Raw genomic sequence first — 17,037 nt, 5'->3', positions numbered from 1 at the left:
CTATCTGTACCCCTCAATCCCCTTTTCTTTTAGGAACCTATCTAGACCCTCCTTGAACCCCTGATAAATCTTTTAAATCAGTTGTTTTTCTTTCTTGCACTATATTTCCTTCATCAGTAGCCTTAGAAACAGAGGCTGGAATGTAATATATCTTATTAAGAGGAGAAATAGCTTGTTGAGGAAATTTAAGAATTTCAATCAGATATTTTGTGAAGTATTCAACTGGGCTTATGGCTAATGACCTAGGGAAATTCAGTACTCGAATATTGAGCCTCCTATTAACGTTCTCAAATTGTTCTAACTTTTGATGTATAAAGTTCTTGTTACTTCTTTTAAATCTTATCTCAGATTTAACATATATATTTTGTTCAGTAGAATCTTGTTGAATTTTCTCAACATTTTTCACAAGATTATCAACTTTTTCTGAGAGATTAAGTACCTCTTGAGTTGATTTAATCAGCAAACCGTCCATCCTTTGCAAGGCCTGACAAATGATCGCTAGCATCACCACCGGAGAAACTGTAGGTGGTGAAGAAGAAACCGCGTTCACGTCCATGGGCGCTCCTTCCTCCTAGCTTGAGTCCAGCTCTGCGACTTCCAGCCCTGGACTCACCGCCAGGGCAAGGCAACCTGTTTGAACGCTGGACATGGTGGCACACTGGAATCCAGAGGGGACAGAGATACTTCATGTCCCAGAAGATTAGATGCTCCATCGTCTATGTCTTTAGCAGGACCCCTTCTCCTGGCAAATGGGTTGAGAGTTGGGTCAAATGCCGCTCCAAGGTCTGTTGTTGCACCAGCGATGAACTGCTAAACTGGGAGGAAACAGGTTTAACGGCACCTTTCCTTTTAGTATGAGGCATTTTGTAAAGGAGGCAATTTCTGCAGTGTTATTAGTCAGAGCCTTGGAGAGAGGTAAGAGAGACCAAAACTAGCATGCAGCCATCTTGGATCCGCCCCACCGATTTCTCAAGTCAACCCGGACAATTCTTATGAAATTTAGTGTCGTGTCCTGCATGAAGTTGATGAAAAATGTTGTAAATATTTCCCACCAAACCACACTACCTTGTGAAAATGAATTGTGAACTGAATAAAAACACATCAAAAAGTTTTATGGTGTACCTTGCAGAAAAATGTAAAATCATAAAGTAATGTTTCAATTAAGCAGATGCTTGAAGTGCACTCCCTTTGCACAAAGGCACACCCTTAGCCTTGGCTGCCAATGATCTATAGACTTGTCAATGATACTCTGCTTTAGCTCAGCTGTTTAAAGTCTTCAAAATCAAATATCACTGTCTGGTAGACGCATTCCTGTGTCAGCTCCCAGGTCCAGTAGTTAAGTGGGTTTAGGTCTGGTGAATTCACAGGCCAGAGGTCTGCAACAATGAAGTCTGGGGTCTCCCAATGTGCTGGGGCGTTGTCCTGTTAGAAGATAAAGTAGTCTCCCCACATGTGACGGATAACTGGCAACAGCTTCTGCATCGACTTTGTCCCAGTAGCATGAGCTTTTGTCTTAACCCCAGGATTGATGAAAAATAGATCTGTTAATTTGAGTTTCAAGATTGCGACTGAGACCATGACTGATTGGCTGAAGATCGGGTGGGTCCATAGTAGGCGTTTGGCATTAACTTCACACTTCAGTGTCGTTGAAGGCATGTATAGGCGATCATTCAGTGTGTTAATATGGTGGAGCTACTTTAAATATCTTTGCTTCTGTAAACTAGGTGATGATGACGCTGTGCTCCAGGTACTTGGTCAAAAGCTGCTTGCACCATTGCATCGTGTATCTTTGTTCTGTAAAGTTAATTCTTGGGCACAATGCTTTTTAAGATACTTTAATTTCAGATCATCATGAATTATCCTAACCACAGTTGTCTGGCTTATTCCTTCTTCTCGTGCTATTTGGCGAGTTGTTCAGTGTGTCTGCAGCGCATTGTACTGGCTCCGTACAAGATCGCATACGTCATCAATGTTCTCTTATGTGTGAATCGAGCACAGTCCTCCTCAGCCTGGCCCTGGATTAAAATCCACAGTAGTACTCCCCAATTTCCGATTCAATTCACTGATTCACTTCGGGTGAATTGATTTGTTGGGAAAATAAAATTGGCCTCCCAATTCGGTGACCAACCCTCCTTCTCGTGCCTTCAGTTCTCCTAAAGCAAGAGTGGCAGCGCTGCCTCTTGCTGGCCGTCCACTGCTGCTGCTGCTTTAGGGGGCGGGGCAGAGGGTCAGTCGGGAAGTGCTGCAGTGTCCTCCGGCTTCCCCCCTAGCCTCCCGCTCTTACCTTCAGATAATACGGCAGCCTGCAGAGAGGATTGCCGGTGCTGTAGCGATCCTTGCAGGCTGCCGTCGTCCCCAGGAGCACATTCAATCTGCTGCGATCCTACCCAGAGGAGGGGCGGAACTGCGGCAGAGGGAACTTGCTCCTGAGTAGAGAGTTGCGCGGGGACAGAAATCCCACCCATCCCCGTCAAAGTCCCATCCGTCCCCGCGAGGAATCCCACCCGTCCCTGTGAGGAATCCCTCCGTCCCCACCCGTCCCCGCGAGGAATCCCCTCCGTCCCCGCCCGTCCCTATAAACTTCAGAAATAGTTATTTCATTTAATTATGCTACTGAATTAAAGGCTCTGGTAGAAACCCATTTACAAATAAGCAAAAAGACTTTATTAATTTGAAAATATTAATTGGGAAGAATACATACTTTGTAAACGGGTTTCTACCAGAGCCTCTAATGTTTATAAATTTTTATCAACACAACTAATATACTACTTTATCCTGAAGCAAAAAAAAAGAAAAAAAGAAATAGAATTCTTTTCCTACCTTTGTTGCCTGGTTTCTGCTTTCCTCATGTTCTCATTCAATTCCTTCCATCCATTGTCTCTCTTCCTTCTGCATCTTCCATTTGCTCTGTTACTGTGCCTCTCCCTTTCTTCCCCCTTCCAAATTGGTCTGGCACCCATCTTCTTCTCTCCGCTCCCCCCATAGTCTGGCATCTGTCTTCTTCCCTGCCAGCGTCTTCTCCCTACTCTCTCTTCCTCATTTCCTTTCAGTGTCCTTCTCCCCCCCATCTTCCCCATGTCCTTTCAGCGTCCTTCTCCCTCTCTGTTTTCCCCATGGCCTTTCAGCGTCCTTCTCCACCCCTTTGTATTCCCCCATGTGCTTTCAGCGTCCTTCTCCCTCCTCTGTCTTCAAGTGCTTTCAGAGTCCTTCCCCCCCCCTCCTGTCTTCACCATGGCCTTTCAGCGTCCTTCTCCCCCCTCCTTCTCTACCGCCCCGGGTGCAGCACAGCCGGCCAGGTCCCCTTACTTTTGTGGCACTTCCCCGACCGACCGACAACACCCCCGGTCCGACAAACCTCCCTGCCCTTAACCGCGAATCTAAATTACCTTCTTACAGCTGCTGTAAGAAGGTAATTTAGATTCGCGGCTACAGGGCAGGGAGGATTGTCGGACCCGGGCTGTTATCGGTCGGTTGGGGAAGTGCCACAAAAGTAAGGGGACCTGGCCGGCTGTGCTGCAACCGGGGTGGGGCGGACCGCCCCCCTCCCTTGGTAGCCACTCGAACCGCGAGGCTACTCTCCTTCTCCTTACCTGCCCTGCCTGCAGCACAGAGCCGAACGGAAGTCTTCCCGACATCAGCGCTGACGTCGGAGGGAGGGAGGGCTTTGTTTAAGCTTTGTTTAAGCCCTCCCTCCCCTCCGACGTCAGCGCTGATGTCGGGAAAACTTCCGTTCGGCTCTGTGCTGCAAGCAGAGAAGGTAGGGAGAAGAAGAGCCGCGCGACTGAGTACATCCAGCCCCGCAGGAGCCCCGCGACCCTCGGAGGCGTCCCCATGGGATCCCCGCGACCCTAGGGGCGTCCCCACGGGATCCCCGTGACCCGAAGAGGGAACCCGCGAGATGCCCGCGGGTCCCGCGGGATTCCCGTCATCCCCGTTCCCGTGAAGCTCTCTACTCCTGAGGACGACGGCAGCCTACAAGGATCGCTACAGCACTGGCGACCCTCTCTGCAGGCTGCCTATCTGAAGGTAAGAGTGGGGGGCCAGGGGGGAAACCGGAGGACGCTGCAAAGAAGGGGGGAACATACAGCTTTCGGGGGAGAGAGGTTCTGGTGAAGATGTACACAGAGGGGGGGGGGGTAGAGTGCATATACCGGACTGGAGGGGAAGAAGGGGGAAGAAATAATAGGTCTAAAAACAGAGGAGAGGGAGAGATGGTGGACAATGGAATTTAGGGAGGGAAGGAATAGAGAGAGAGAGAAGTTGGACACAAGAGATGGTGTGTAGAGGGGATAGGTATACTGGATAGGAGGGTAGTTGAGAAGAGAAAGGGAGAGATGTTGGACCCTGGGGTGGTGAGAAAGGAGGAAGAGATGCTGGATGAAAGGGTAATTGAGAGTAGGAAAGATGGATCTGGGGATAGTGGGGTCCATCGCTGCAACTGCGGGAATGGCGATGAAAAAAAGGAAAGAAACCAGATCTCCAGGGAAGGGAAGGGAAATTGAAGGGGAGGACAGAGATGGAAGATGGATGGTTAGCATGGAGAAAGAAGGAAACAAAAAATGGGCAGGAGACACTGGCAAGCAAGTTATTAGAAGACAACCAGAGCCTGGGATCAACATGATTTGAATAATGATCAGAAAACAAAATGGAAAAAAAATAGTTTTATTTTCTGTTTTGTTTTTACAATATGTCAGATTTGACATGTGTATCCTGCCAGAGCTGGTGTTAGACCGCAAACGTGAGCTAGGATTTAACAGAGAAAGGAAAAGTATTTTTTGTTTATTTTGTTTACACCACAGTGCCAGTGTAGGTAGGAGAGGGCAAAGAGGCTATAAAAGGGTGAAAAGACTATAAAATAAACCCACCAGGATGTTTGAAAAAAACAACAACACCCAATTGGGCATGAAAATCAAATCGAAAAATTGATTCAATAGGCTGAATCGAATCAAAATGTTTTTTCCTGAATCGGGCAGCACTAATCCACAGTGCCCGTTGCTTAGATCTTGCATAGCAGTACATGAAGGCCATTTTTCTTCCAGCCCTTTTGTGGGAACTCTTTCAACAATTATTGGCTGCTGTAACCTTTTAGCAGTACCAAGTTCTTTATCAGAATTCAGTCTTCTGCAGTGAAAACCATTTTGATATAGAGACTGTTTACAACTATCGTTTGCTTCTCCTTGTATCCCACAGCAACAATTTATTTTCACAAGGTAGTGCTGTGGTACGGTGGGAAATATTTACATTTTCCATCAACTTCATTTAGGATACGACGTACTAAATTTCATAAGAACCCGCCGAGTTCTGTGAAAGATATGACAAAAAACATTTTGGTGTGGTTTTTTTTTCCCGGTTCAGTGAGGATGAAGAGAGCCCTCATTTTGTGTTAGTAGCAATGGAAAGATCTGAAGTGTAATGGGATCTCTCGAGGTGCTATTAGAATCATGGTTACCTGCTCTTGGCGAGGTTTGAATAAAGTCTTCCTAATTAGAGACATTGGAGGGAAAGCATACAGAAATTTCTCTCTCCAGCCCAAAGAAAGGCACCAGACTGTAAACAACGGAATGTAGATTCTGGAACAGGAGACTGGAATTTGTGATTGTGAGGGGGTGTAAAGAGATCTACTTCTAGAATCCCCCAAATTTTGATTACCTGACATAACACAGTTGAACTGAGTGACCACTCATGAGGCTGTAGTAGTCTGCTCAACTTGTCTGCTAGGATATTCTGTTTTCCTATGAGATAAACTGCTTTCAGAAATGTGTTGCAAGGAATTGCCCAAGACCAAATTCTGATCACTTCTTGGCAAAATGGGCAAGAGCCTGTGCCTCCCTGTTTGTTCACATAGTACATGGCTACCTAGTTGTCTGTCTGAACTAGAGTTGCGCGGGGACAGAAATCCCACCCGTCCCCGTCAAAGTCTCACCCGTCCCTGTGAGGAATCCCTCCATCCCCACGAGGAATCCCCTCTGTCTCCACCCATCCCCACAAGGAATCCCCTTCGTCCCCACCCGTCCCTATAAACTTCAGAAATAGTTATTTCATTTAATTATGCTACTGAATTAAAGGCTCTGGTAGAAACCCATTTACAAATAAGCAAAGAGACTTTATTAATTTGGAAATATTAATTGGGAAGAATACATACTTTGTAAACGGGTTTCTACCAGAGCCTCTAATGTTTATAAATTTTTACCAACACAACTAATATACTACTTTATCCTGAAGCAAAAAAAAAAAAAATAGAATTTTTTTCCTACCTTTGTTGCCTGGTTTCTGCTTTCCTCATGTTCTCATTCAATTCCTTCCATCCACTATCTCTCTTCTCTCTGCGTCTTCCATTTGCTCTGTTACTGTGCTTCTCCTTTTCTCCCCTTTTCCAAATTGGTCTGGCACCCATCTTCTTCCCTCCGCTCCCCCCATAGTCTGGCATCTCTGTCTTCTTCCCTGCCAGCATCTTCGCCCCACTCTCTCTTCCCCATTTCCTTTCAGCGTCCTTCTCCCCCCCATCTTCCCCATGTCCTGTCAGCGTCCTTCTCCTCCCTCTGTTTTCCCCATGTCCTGTCAGCGTCCTTCTCCTCCCTCTGTCTTCCCCATGTCCTTTCAGCGTCCTTCTCCCCCCTCTGTCTTCTCCATGTCTTTTCAGCGTCCTTCTCCCCCACCCCATCTTCCACATGTCCTTTCAGCGTCCTTCTCCACCTCTTTGTCTTCCACATGTGCTTTCCGCGTCCTTCTCCCCCATCTGTCTTCCCCAGTGTTTTCAGCGTCCTTCTCCCCCCTCAGTTTTACTCATTTCCCTTAAGTGTCTTTTCCTCTCCACTCCACCTTTCCTCCCTTTCTCCCTCCCTGCTCCTTATCTTCGTGGCGCTTCCCCGCCCGACCAACAACAGAACAAGCCTGGTCCGACAAACCTCCCTGCCCTGAATCCAGCTGCTGTAAGAAGGTAATTTAGATTCACGGCTACAGGGCAGGGAGGTTTGTCGGACCGGGCCTGTTGTCGGTCGGTCGGGGGAAAGCGCCACGAAGGTAAGGGGATCTGGCCGGCTCTGCACCCCTCCCTAAGGCTGCCCCAGGCGGACCACCCCCTCCTTTGGTACGCCATTGCCTTGAATTTTCCCTACCTGTCCTGCCGCAGCACACAGCCGACCGGAAGTCTTCCCGATGTCAGCGCTGACGTCGGAGGGAGGGCTTTGCTTAAGCCCTCCCTCCGACGTCAGCGCTGACATTGTGGAAGACTTCCGGTCGGTTGTGTGCTGCGGCAGGACAGGTAGAGAAAAGACGACGAGCCTCGCGGCTCGAGTACATCCAATCCCGCAGGAATCCCACGACCCTAGGGGGCGTCCCCACGGGATCCCTGCGACAATAGGGGGCATCCCCACGGGATCCCCGTGACCTAAAGGGTGAACCCATGGGATTCCCGTCGTCCCCGTTCAGCTCTCTAGTCTGAACAAGTACTACTATCTTAGAGCATTACAGATTGCTTGAAGCTCAAGAAAATTTGATATAGAGGGATTTCTTCTCAGGATTTTAGCTGCCTTGAGTGTGGAGGCTATTGAGATGGATTCCCCAACCAAGCATGGAAGCATCCATTGTCTATATCTTTTGATGTGGCAAAATGTGGAAGAGGCAGCCTCTGGAGAGATTTGTTGGCACTAATCACCACGAAAGGGACCAACAAAGTGCTGGGGGTCACTTGCAATCTTTGAGATAGAATATCTGTGGCTTGAGGTCATTATGTCGAAAGTGCCCACTGAGGTTTTCTGAGATGTAGAGGGGCAAACAGAATTACATGAAATGTAGATGCCATGTGACCTAGAAGACGCATCATTTGACATGCAGTGATGCGCTGAAGAGAGTAGACTTTCTGGCAGATGTGAATCAGTGCTGAGCCTCAGTTTTGGTAGAAAAGCACAAGCTTGAGTTATGTCCAGAAGTGCTCCAATGAATTCCAGAATTTATGTAGGTTGATATTTCTTGCAATTCACTGCAAATCTGAGAAATTCCAGTAGACGTATCGTTGAACTCATAGCCTGGTGAGCTTGTTGAGGTGTTGGAGCCTTGATCAACAAGTCAACTAGATAGGGAGGCACATGAAATCTGCATGAGCAGAGGACTGCAGCCATTACGGTTCATAGACAAAACCGCGGAAGACAAAGGCGCGCGCCGACAACTGAGCACAAGATGAAGGCGCGCGCCGAAGAAAATGACAGTTTTTAGGGGCTCCGACGGGGGGTTTTGTTGGGGATCCCCCCACTTTACTTAATACAGATCGCGGCGGCGTTGTGGGTGGTTTGGGGGTTGTAACCCCCCTCATTATACTGTAAACTTAACTTTTTCCCTGTTTTTAGGGAAAAAGTGAAGTTTTCAGTAAAATTTGGGGGGTTACAACCCCCAAACCCTCACAACGCCCCCACAACGCGGCACGATCTGTATAAAGTAAAGTGGGGGGGTTCCCCCCACACACCCCCGTCGGAGCCCCTAAAAACAGTTATTTTCTTTGGTGCGCACCTCCGCGCTGCGCTCAGTTGTCGGCGCGCACCTTTGTCTTCCGCGGTTTTGACCTGACACCGCCATTACCACTTAGCATTTTATGAATACTCTGGGTACTGATGTTAGTTCAAATGGAAGTATTTTGTATTACAAGTGACATGTTCCCACTCGAAAGCAAATAAATTTCCTATGGGATAGGAGGATGGTTATGTGAGTACAGGCTTCGTTGAGATCTAGTCATTTTTCTCCAAGAGTAGTAATAAGGTTCAAAGAGAGACCATACAAAACTTATCCTTTACTAAGTATTTGTTGAGCCACAGAGGTCCAGAATTGGACAGAGACCTCCAATCTTTTTCAGAATGAGGAAATACTTAGAACTCCCGGCCCCTCTCCTACAGAGGTACATGTTTGATGGCACTGAGCTGGAGGAGGACTGAGCGCTTTTGCTGAAGGAGGGCAGTCTGATGGGAGTTGAAACAAGACTCTCTTGGAGGATGGTTGGGAAGTCTTGTTTATAGACAAAGCGTGCAACCCTCTCTCACTCCTTGAAAGACCTAGAGATCTGATGTTATAAGGATCCAACGATTGTAAAGGTTGAGTGAGATGACCCTCTATAGGGATTGAGGAATTGGCTATATTACACTGTCTAAGCTCTTTTGGATGAAGTAAAAAGATTGTCAAGATTTCTGCTGTGTTTGAGGTTGACTTTTTTTTTTTTTTTAGTTCTTTGTAGTGTCTGGCGCTTATGTGGTGGAGCCCTGGAAGATGATGATGATAGCATATACCTTCAATTAGGGTAATAGAAGGAGCGTTTTGGATTAAAGAATCTCTTAATAGTTTGAAGCTTAGATGGTTTTGCAGATGATAATGTCACTGAATCTTCATGATATCTTCATTTTTTTTAAATGGCCTCTTCAATTTTGTCTCCAAACAGTTCTCCTGGTCATGGTATATTGGCCAATCTTTCTTAGACGTTACCATCCAGATCTGATACTCACGCCTGCCTTCTCAATGCAACAGGAATTGCTGATGCTCGTAGGGTTACATCTAAGGCGTCAAAAACAGTGAGCCACATATTTTCTAGTTTCCAGAAGATCATTAGTGTGAAGGGCCAAGCAATCACTTCCCATCATTTCACTACCAGGCTCCTCTGGTCACATTTTTTTCCTTCCACCAGCAGGTTTCTTCTGGACACTCTTCATACCAGGCTCTTCCTAACACAATCAGGCTCTTCTGAATACATTTCCCAGGTCAATCTGGCCATCAAAGATCGTGCTGGTCTCCATTAGTCCCTCTGGTCACCACCGGTCCCTCCAAATATCTGTGGACATCTGAGTCTTCTGGCTGCTTCCAGTACCATTACCGGTCTCTCCGCTAGTCACCACCGATCCTCCTGTTGATCACTCGCCAGTCACCATTAGCAAGGATAACCCCAGTACACTGGTCCCCATGGACCCTTCCTGTCACCTGTCACGCCCTAAGTACACTGGTCCCCTTTGGACTCTCCGGTTACTCAGATATTCTCCCTGAGCACTCTGGTCCCTCAGTCTCCTGGTCACTCAGTCTCCCTGAGGACACTGACTCCTTGGTCTCCGATGACTCTCCCAGTCACTCAGCCTCTCCCTGAAGACTCTCCTGGTTAGTCTCCATTGGTCACGGCCGGTGGAGAAGCTTGAACACTCTGGTCCTTCCTGGACTCTATGGTTACTCCAAGCTCTATCAGTCAAAGGCTAGTCGAGGTTAAGCTTACTGACAGGCATTCATCAGCATTCCTTCCCTTGAGGGTCGCCTGGGCTTCAAAAGAAGCTCTACTTTTCCAGGTTCTTTGTTCTAGGATTCTTGTTTTCTAACTTCTTTTCCAGTCAGTGTGATGTGAGTATGGAGCTCCCAGGTGTCTTTGCAGGATCCATATGCAAATGAGCTCCTTCTTCTGATGCTGAGTCTTCCCTCTGCTGGCTGGTGATGGGACATACACCCTGTCGCAATTAGAAATGTGTTGGAAAGTATTCAACTGATCATCAGAAATATATTTCCTAATGAGCCAGCTTTTGAACTTCATGTAGAAAGTAATATAGAAATTGTAACAGAGTATTCTGCTGGTTAGTATGGTGCTCCAGAAAAGTCATTGCCTAAATTTATCTAGAGTTCTTCCCTCTTTGCTACAGCTGCTGGCCTTCTTCAATGCTGATCCAACAAGAAGGGATTGATGTTACAATTGGGTTTACTGAACCATGGGCAAGATTACACCCTATATAGTGTATCCAACTAATGCAGAGCCACAGATATTAGAAGGGGTGTTTCCCAATTTTAAGCATAGCATCCTTCATTAGATTGTGAATAGGAAGCTTAAGACAATCTTTTGGGCACTCTTTATATTCATCAAACAGTTCTGGCCTAGGCTCAGACTCTGACTCCATTTTTAAATTGGTAGAGCTTGCCCCATCTGCCTGATGAATTTCGTGAATGACAAACTCTCAGGTGGTGATCTGCATGGTGGAGGTGGAGATGGATCTGATGGAATTCCAAATGATTTCTCAGCAGAAAGGTCTGGATAGTCAGAGGTAGAATAAGGAGATAAATCTGTGCCATAATCCTCAATGTCATGTCTTAGTGAGGAAGAATGCCGAGGACATCAAGATCGAGAATGGTCATGAGAGCATCAAACTTGATGTCAACAGATTGTTACTAGGTGTATAAGAGTATGGGGGGTAACAAAGGGAAGAAGTCTCCCCCAGAAAATGTAACAGCAGTGAGAAAGCTAATGCTAACACTATCATCAATAAAGGGGAAGGGGAGAGCAAGTAAAATACTATACAGAACACAGCAGTAAAGTGTTGCCGGAAAACAATGAGCACAAATGCTCATAGTTCAGCTAATAAAGTTCAGAACCTGGAAGCCCTGATGTTAGAAGCTGAATTGGATATAGTTGCTATCAAAGAGACATGGTTAAATGATTCCCATGAATGGGATGTAACCATACTGGACTATCATCTTTTTTAAAAAGGATAGAGATGGAAGGGGTGGACGAGTGGCACTATATTTAAAAAGCAATATTAAAGCAGCTGAAAAACAGGGGTCCTGGGGAACGGAGGAAGCATTGCGGATCAGCTTGAAGAGAGAAGATGGAACCTCTATACTCACAGGAGTTATCTATAGGCCTCCAACACAAACGGAGAAGCTGGACAAAGAGCTGGTTGCAGATATCCATAAGCTGAGTCTGAAAGGGGAGCTGGTAACACTAGATCTGATGCTCACAAATGGAGAAAGTGTGTAATGTCTGGGTGGGTGGTCACCTTGGTAACTGTGATCATACAGTATGGTTTGATTTAAGAGCTAAAGTGGACTGTGGACACACTAAACTCAAAGACCTGGATTTCAAGCATACTGATTTCAGTAAAATGAGAGCACTCCTGAAGAAAGAACTGATGGAAAGTGAGGATATAAGGGAAAAAAAAAGACTGTGGTTCAAACTAAAAGGAGCTAGAAAAACAGCAACTGAACTCTATATAAAGAAAGTTAATAAAAAGAAGAGGAAGAGAAAAAGGAAACCATTATGATTCTCTAAACAGGTCGCATAAAAAAATTAAAGGCAAAAGAGGCAGCATCCAAGGAATATAAAAGATGACAAGAAGAGAAACAGAAAAGAATACTGGATATAACTCAAAGAAGTGAAGAAAGAAATACAACTATCAAAAGCACAGGCAGAAGAAAAAAATGACTAGAGAGGTAAAAAGAGGAAAGGATGAAGACTAGAAATGGAATTGTGAGGCTAAGAACTATGTGGAAAGTGATAAGAAAAAAGCAAATGTGCTAAACAAATACTTCTGTTCTGTGTTCACAGAAGAAATGTCTGGAGAAGGACCTCAGTTGCTAACCATGATATATAGGAATAGAGTAAATATCAATCCATTCATGGAAGAAAGTGTTTATGAACAACTGAGAAAACAAAAGGCGGGCATCATGGGAGTTGAAGAGATCCATCATAAAGTATTGAGGGAACTCAAGGAAGTTCTTATGGGACTTCTTGAAGATTTGTTTAATAAATCCTTGGAGAAGAGAGAGGTTCAGTGGGATTGGAGAAGATTGAATGTGGTCCCTCATCACAAAAGTGAGAAGAAGTCGCAAACTACAGACCTTGAGTGGTTGGAAAGATAATGGAAGCTCTGTTGAAGAAAGAATAGTGAACTATCTAGAATCCAATGGGTTACAAGATCCAAGACAACACGGTTTCACCAAGGGGAAATTGTGTCAAACAAATCTGATCAATTTCTTTCACTGGGTGACCGGACAACTGGATAAAGGATGTGTGCTAGATGTAGTCTGCCTGGACTTCAGTAATGTTTTGAAACGGCGACGAAAATGATATCAAGAATATGCCAATAGACATGATAAGAGGCTTGCATACTTGAATATGTATAGCCGGAGTGAAAAAAAAAAGGATAGAGGCGATATGATATAGACCAGTGGTCTCAAACTCAAACACTTTGCAGGGTCACATTTTGAATTTGTAGGTACTTGGAGGGCCTCAGAAAAAATAGTTAATGTCTTATTAAAGAAATGACAATTTTGCATGAGGTAAAACTGTTTTATTTTACTTTTGTGATTATGATAAACATACAGAGTGCCTCAAAATAGTACCTGGTGGGCCGCGAGTTTGAGACCACTGATATAGATGTTTAAATGGATGGAGGGTATTAATCTACAAACAAATATATTTCAGAGAGGGAGAAGCAGTAAAACATGAGATTGCGGGGTGGTAGACTTAGGAGTAATTTCAGGAAATACTTCTTCACAGAGAAGGTGCTGGATGCCTGGAATGCCCTCCCTCTGAAGGTTGTAGAGGCAAAAACAGTGAAGGAGTTCAAAAATGCATTGGATAAACACAAAGAATCCCTAAATAGAAATAGGATAGTTTTGACACAAAACTAGACAGATCGAAATCTTTATTTATGATGCGCAGGAGTGGTGTTCACATAGAAGCCCTGCAGCGGAGAAAGAAGATGATGGCAAACGGACTTCTATGGTCTGTGTCCCATATATGACAAGATGGATTTTTAGAGGGGGGTGGGGAAAGAGGGCTGGCATTAGCTGTTACAGCAATTCTGGCCATGAGGCAGTGTGGTCAATGCTGAACACAGACTTCTACAGTCTCCGTCCCATATACGGCAAAAAGGATCAAGAGCAATTCTAAGTATTTTATACCACGTTCAAATCCTCTGAGTACAGGTCTCACCATCTCGGTGAGGGGGTGGCATCTTATACTGAAACTTAGCAAGTAAAATGAGTAATTACTGGTTTATTGCCTTGACTATGAATGTGACCGTTGGGCAGACTGGATGGATCACACAGGTCTTATCTGCTGTCATTTACTATGTTACTATGGTCATGACGCCAAGGACAAAGGTAACGAGAGCATTGAGCCTGACCAAGGAGAATGGTCACGGAAGTGTTGAGCCTGATCGAGAATGGTCAGGAGAGCATCGAGCTTGACGTTGAGGATAGCATTGTTAAGAATGTTGAGCATGGTTGAGAAAGCCAAGTATGGTGCTGAGATCGAGACACTTTACAAAATACTCTGTGGTGTTGGTTCACCAAATACCTTGATCTGGATGAAGAGCTCAGACACTTTAATGATTCGGCTCTCTTAGACCTCGATCATCAACACCATGGAGACCAATATGCTAAAACAGAGCGCTGCTCGGACTGGGCTGGTACTGGATGTGTAGAAGCAGGCACCTGTGGTGCTTGGACTTGTAAGATACTAGCCAATTCCCTCTGAACTATATTTGGTCTTGCAAATAGATGGCACTGGTACTGCAAAGATGATGCAGGGAGTGTTGAGGCGTTGGAGATCTTTGATGATAAGGCATGCCCCAAAGGTAACGAAGAGAAGACAGTTACATATTATTGCATGGACACTTGAGAAGAGGTCAAAGTATACTTGGATGGGGAGGAATGCTTCTGAATTTTAGCTTTTTTATCTGACTCAACCAACAGAGATGGCACTAACAATGCTGACATGGCATGCGGTATCGATGGATACACCGATACCAACGCTGAAGTATGATGAATAATATCTGCATCCAAAGTCATTGACATCTTTTATGTGCTTTAAAAAACTCCCCAAAGAGCTTCTCAAACCGAAGTTGACTAGCCTTAAGTGATCTCTTTTGAAGCTTAGAGCAGTGTAGACAGGAATCCGGTCAGTGTTCAGGACCAATGCACTGTACACACCTGTTGTGTAGGTCAGTTACCGAGATGGTCCTGTTGCACTGAGTGAACTGCTTAAAGCTACTATAAGACCCGGTCATCAAGGGAAAAATAGCCAATGCAAAAATCAAAGGACTCAATTGTCAAGGGAGGTTGAGTAAAAGTTATTGACACTCCCGAAGGCTCAAAAACAAAACAAAAAAAATAAAAATCGGTAAAAATTTACTGAAACACCGAAATAACAATAAAATGAAAATAATGAAGAAAATAAGTAAAAAGAACTGGGAAAAGCACTACAAAATGTAGTTTGGCATGTTGAATCAAATGAAACAGCTTCTCAGCTCCAAAAGTTGATGTCAGGCAGGAAGGCACTGACACATGGCAGATACGGGCAGTCTCAAGACTTTTCAGGTATTTTAAAGTGACACTACACTTTTGCACTGCATGGATGATATTACCCTCTTGTGAGAATATGCTACCTGCTTGTCCTAGAATAATCAAAGTTATTTCCTTTGGTAAACCACTAGTTTTACCCACCCTGCAAGAGAGTGTACTTTACCCACAAGGCTGAACAAGCTTTCCTGGGATGGGGATAGGTTGGAGGAGGATAGAACATATGTAAAATCTACACATGCCTTTACCTTAAAAAAAAAAAAAATGGCACCTGATAAAAACACTGTATAGGTACATTTTCTTAAACAAAGATCAAAGCAAAACTACCTGTGTAATTTTGCTTCAGGTTTCTGCAAGTAGTTTATCTGTTCAACTATGTTTTTCCAGCAGGAAATATCTTTAATACCTTAAATCTGAGAGACACATCTAACAGGAACACCAAGGTGTTTTATTTTTTCTTTTGGGGGGAGGGAGAGGAAGGGGGTAGTTATTCCTCTTCTAATGTACCTGTTATTATGAGGCTGTTGACAGATGCAATACAGGGCATTGGGGTCATATACTTCATATTCAGGTTTATTTTTTGTTGCCGCTTCATCTTTATTCACTTTTGATTCTGAGGGTATTTGGACTTCTTGCTTCACTTGAATGATTGCAGAACACTCCTGCAATGACATTGCCCGACTTGCAGTTCGAGTGCACACTTCACTTTCACGACCTGTGGCTACAGGTAGCTCAGCCTTAATCAGTTGTCTAGTTTGTATTAACATAGTTTCTGCAGTCATTTCTTCTATGTGACGTTTCCGGAGCCTATTTTGCAGCTCTTTCAAAGTCAGTCCATCACTATCAGAACTATCATCATCTTCCTCTTTGAAAAATTCCTTTCCTTCTTTGATATCCATCTGAATTTGCTCCTCCTTCACATCGCTTGGATCACACCTCTGACTATCCAATTTAGCTTCACATGCACTCTCCACACTGCCCTCGGAAGCAGTCTCAACATCTGTTACTGGACAGGACGTTGGCTCAGTGGCATCTTCCAGAACTACTGGGGCACTCTTTCGTCCTCGGTTCCGCCTAACAGTTGTCAGGAACTCTTCTACCCTTTCAGTGCGCTTGGGCTGCCTGCCACTTCGTCGAAGAGATGGGCGCAACTGCAGTGGAAGCTCATGCTGCTGTTCAAGAGTCTCACTCTCAGCATCTCCAGCACCCTCTCGTTTGGCAATGGTGGTCCTTCGAAACCCCCATGTCTTTTTAAATTCTTTACTTGTAGGTTTAACAGTCTTAAGAGCATCCTCATTGTTTTGGTCACCTTTATCATCCAAAACTGATGCTAACCAAAGAGAGGGAAAATAAAGAGTGAGTTAAAAGTTTTGAAAAAAGTTTACATAATTAAAATATCACCAGTGTAAAAGAGAGCTGTTTGCCAATACAAAAAAATATCCTCTACAAGGACTAATACAAATTTCCAAATGTAATCAGCTCTGAAATTTTTGAATTTCTGGATGTTAAATGAGCTATTTCTAAATTTCTATTAAGTGTATGATTTTGATCTACAGCACTCTAATTTTCTTAACATCATTCTTGGTTGGTATTCCATTATATTCTTCAAAAGATGAAATTCATTCATACCTGTTACTTCTTTTTTCCTTGATCTTCCTAGACCTAGCCAGACAATGGATGCATCCCTCTTATCAGCAGAGGGAGGAAGAGATACTGAAATTTTCCAGTTATGTAACTGGTATTGAAAGATTAGGTTCTTACCTTGGTAATCTTTTTTTCCTGGTTGAAAACCAAACTAGTGAACCACAAAAAGAAATTTCCCATGCCTTCAGCACAATCTCTTGCTACTTATTTTGACATGAATATTTAAAATCTTAAATAAGTGTCCAGTGTTTAAACTCACCTTCACAGAAAAGTAGTTTTGCAATATGGGGATCTTTTAATATTCCC

At 44.5% G+C, this 17,037-nt stretch overlaps 1 protein-coding gene across 6 annotated transcripts in view; it reads right to left on the bottom strand.

The window, feature by feature from the left end:
• The window catches only part of DIDO1 (death inducer-obliterator 1), a 679,850-nt gene that overhangs the window by 396,390 nt on the left and 266,423 nt on the right, over positions 1–17,037 (bottom strand). For 5 of the 6 annotated variants that reach the window (XM_033963660.1, XM_033963661.1, XM_033963662.1 and 2 more), the window contains one exon: positions 15,595–16,417. The exons of the other annotated variant lie outside the window; for it this stretch is intronic. In XM_033963660.1, coding sequence (XP_033819551.1) covers positions 15,595–16,417 — 823 coding nt within the window. The remainder of the gene's footprint in view (positions 1–15,594; positions 16,418–17,037) is intronic. 6 annotated transcript variants of the gene reach the window in all.

Source organism: Geotrypetes seraphini, chromosome 11 (assembly GCF_902459505.1).
Source record: "Geotrypetes seraphini chromosome 11, aGeoSer1.1, whole genome shotgun sequence".
Taxonomy (NCBI): Eukaryota; Metazoa; Chordata; class Amphibia; order Gymnophiona; family Dermophiidae; genus Geotrypetes; species Geotrypetes seraphini.
This window is presented reverse-complemented; position numbering and strand designations above follow the sequence as displayed.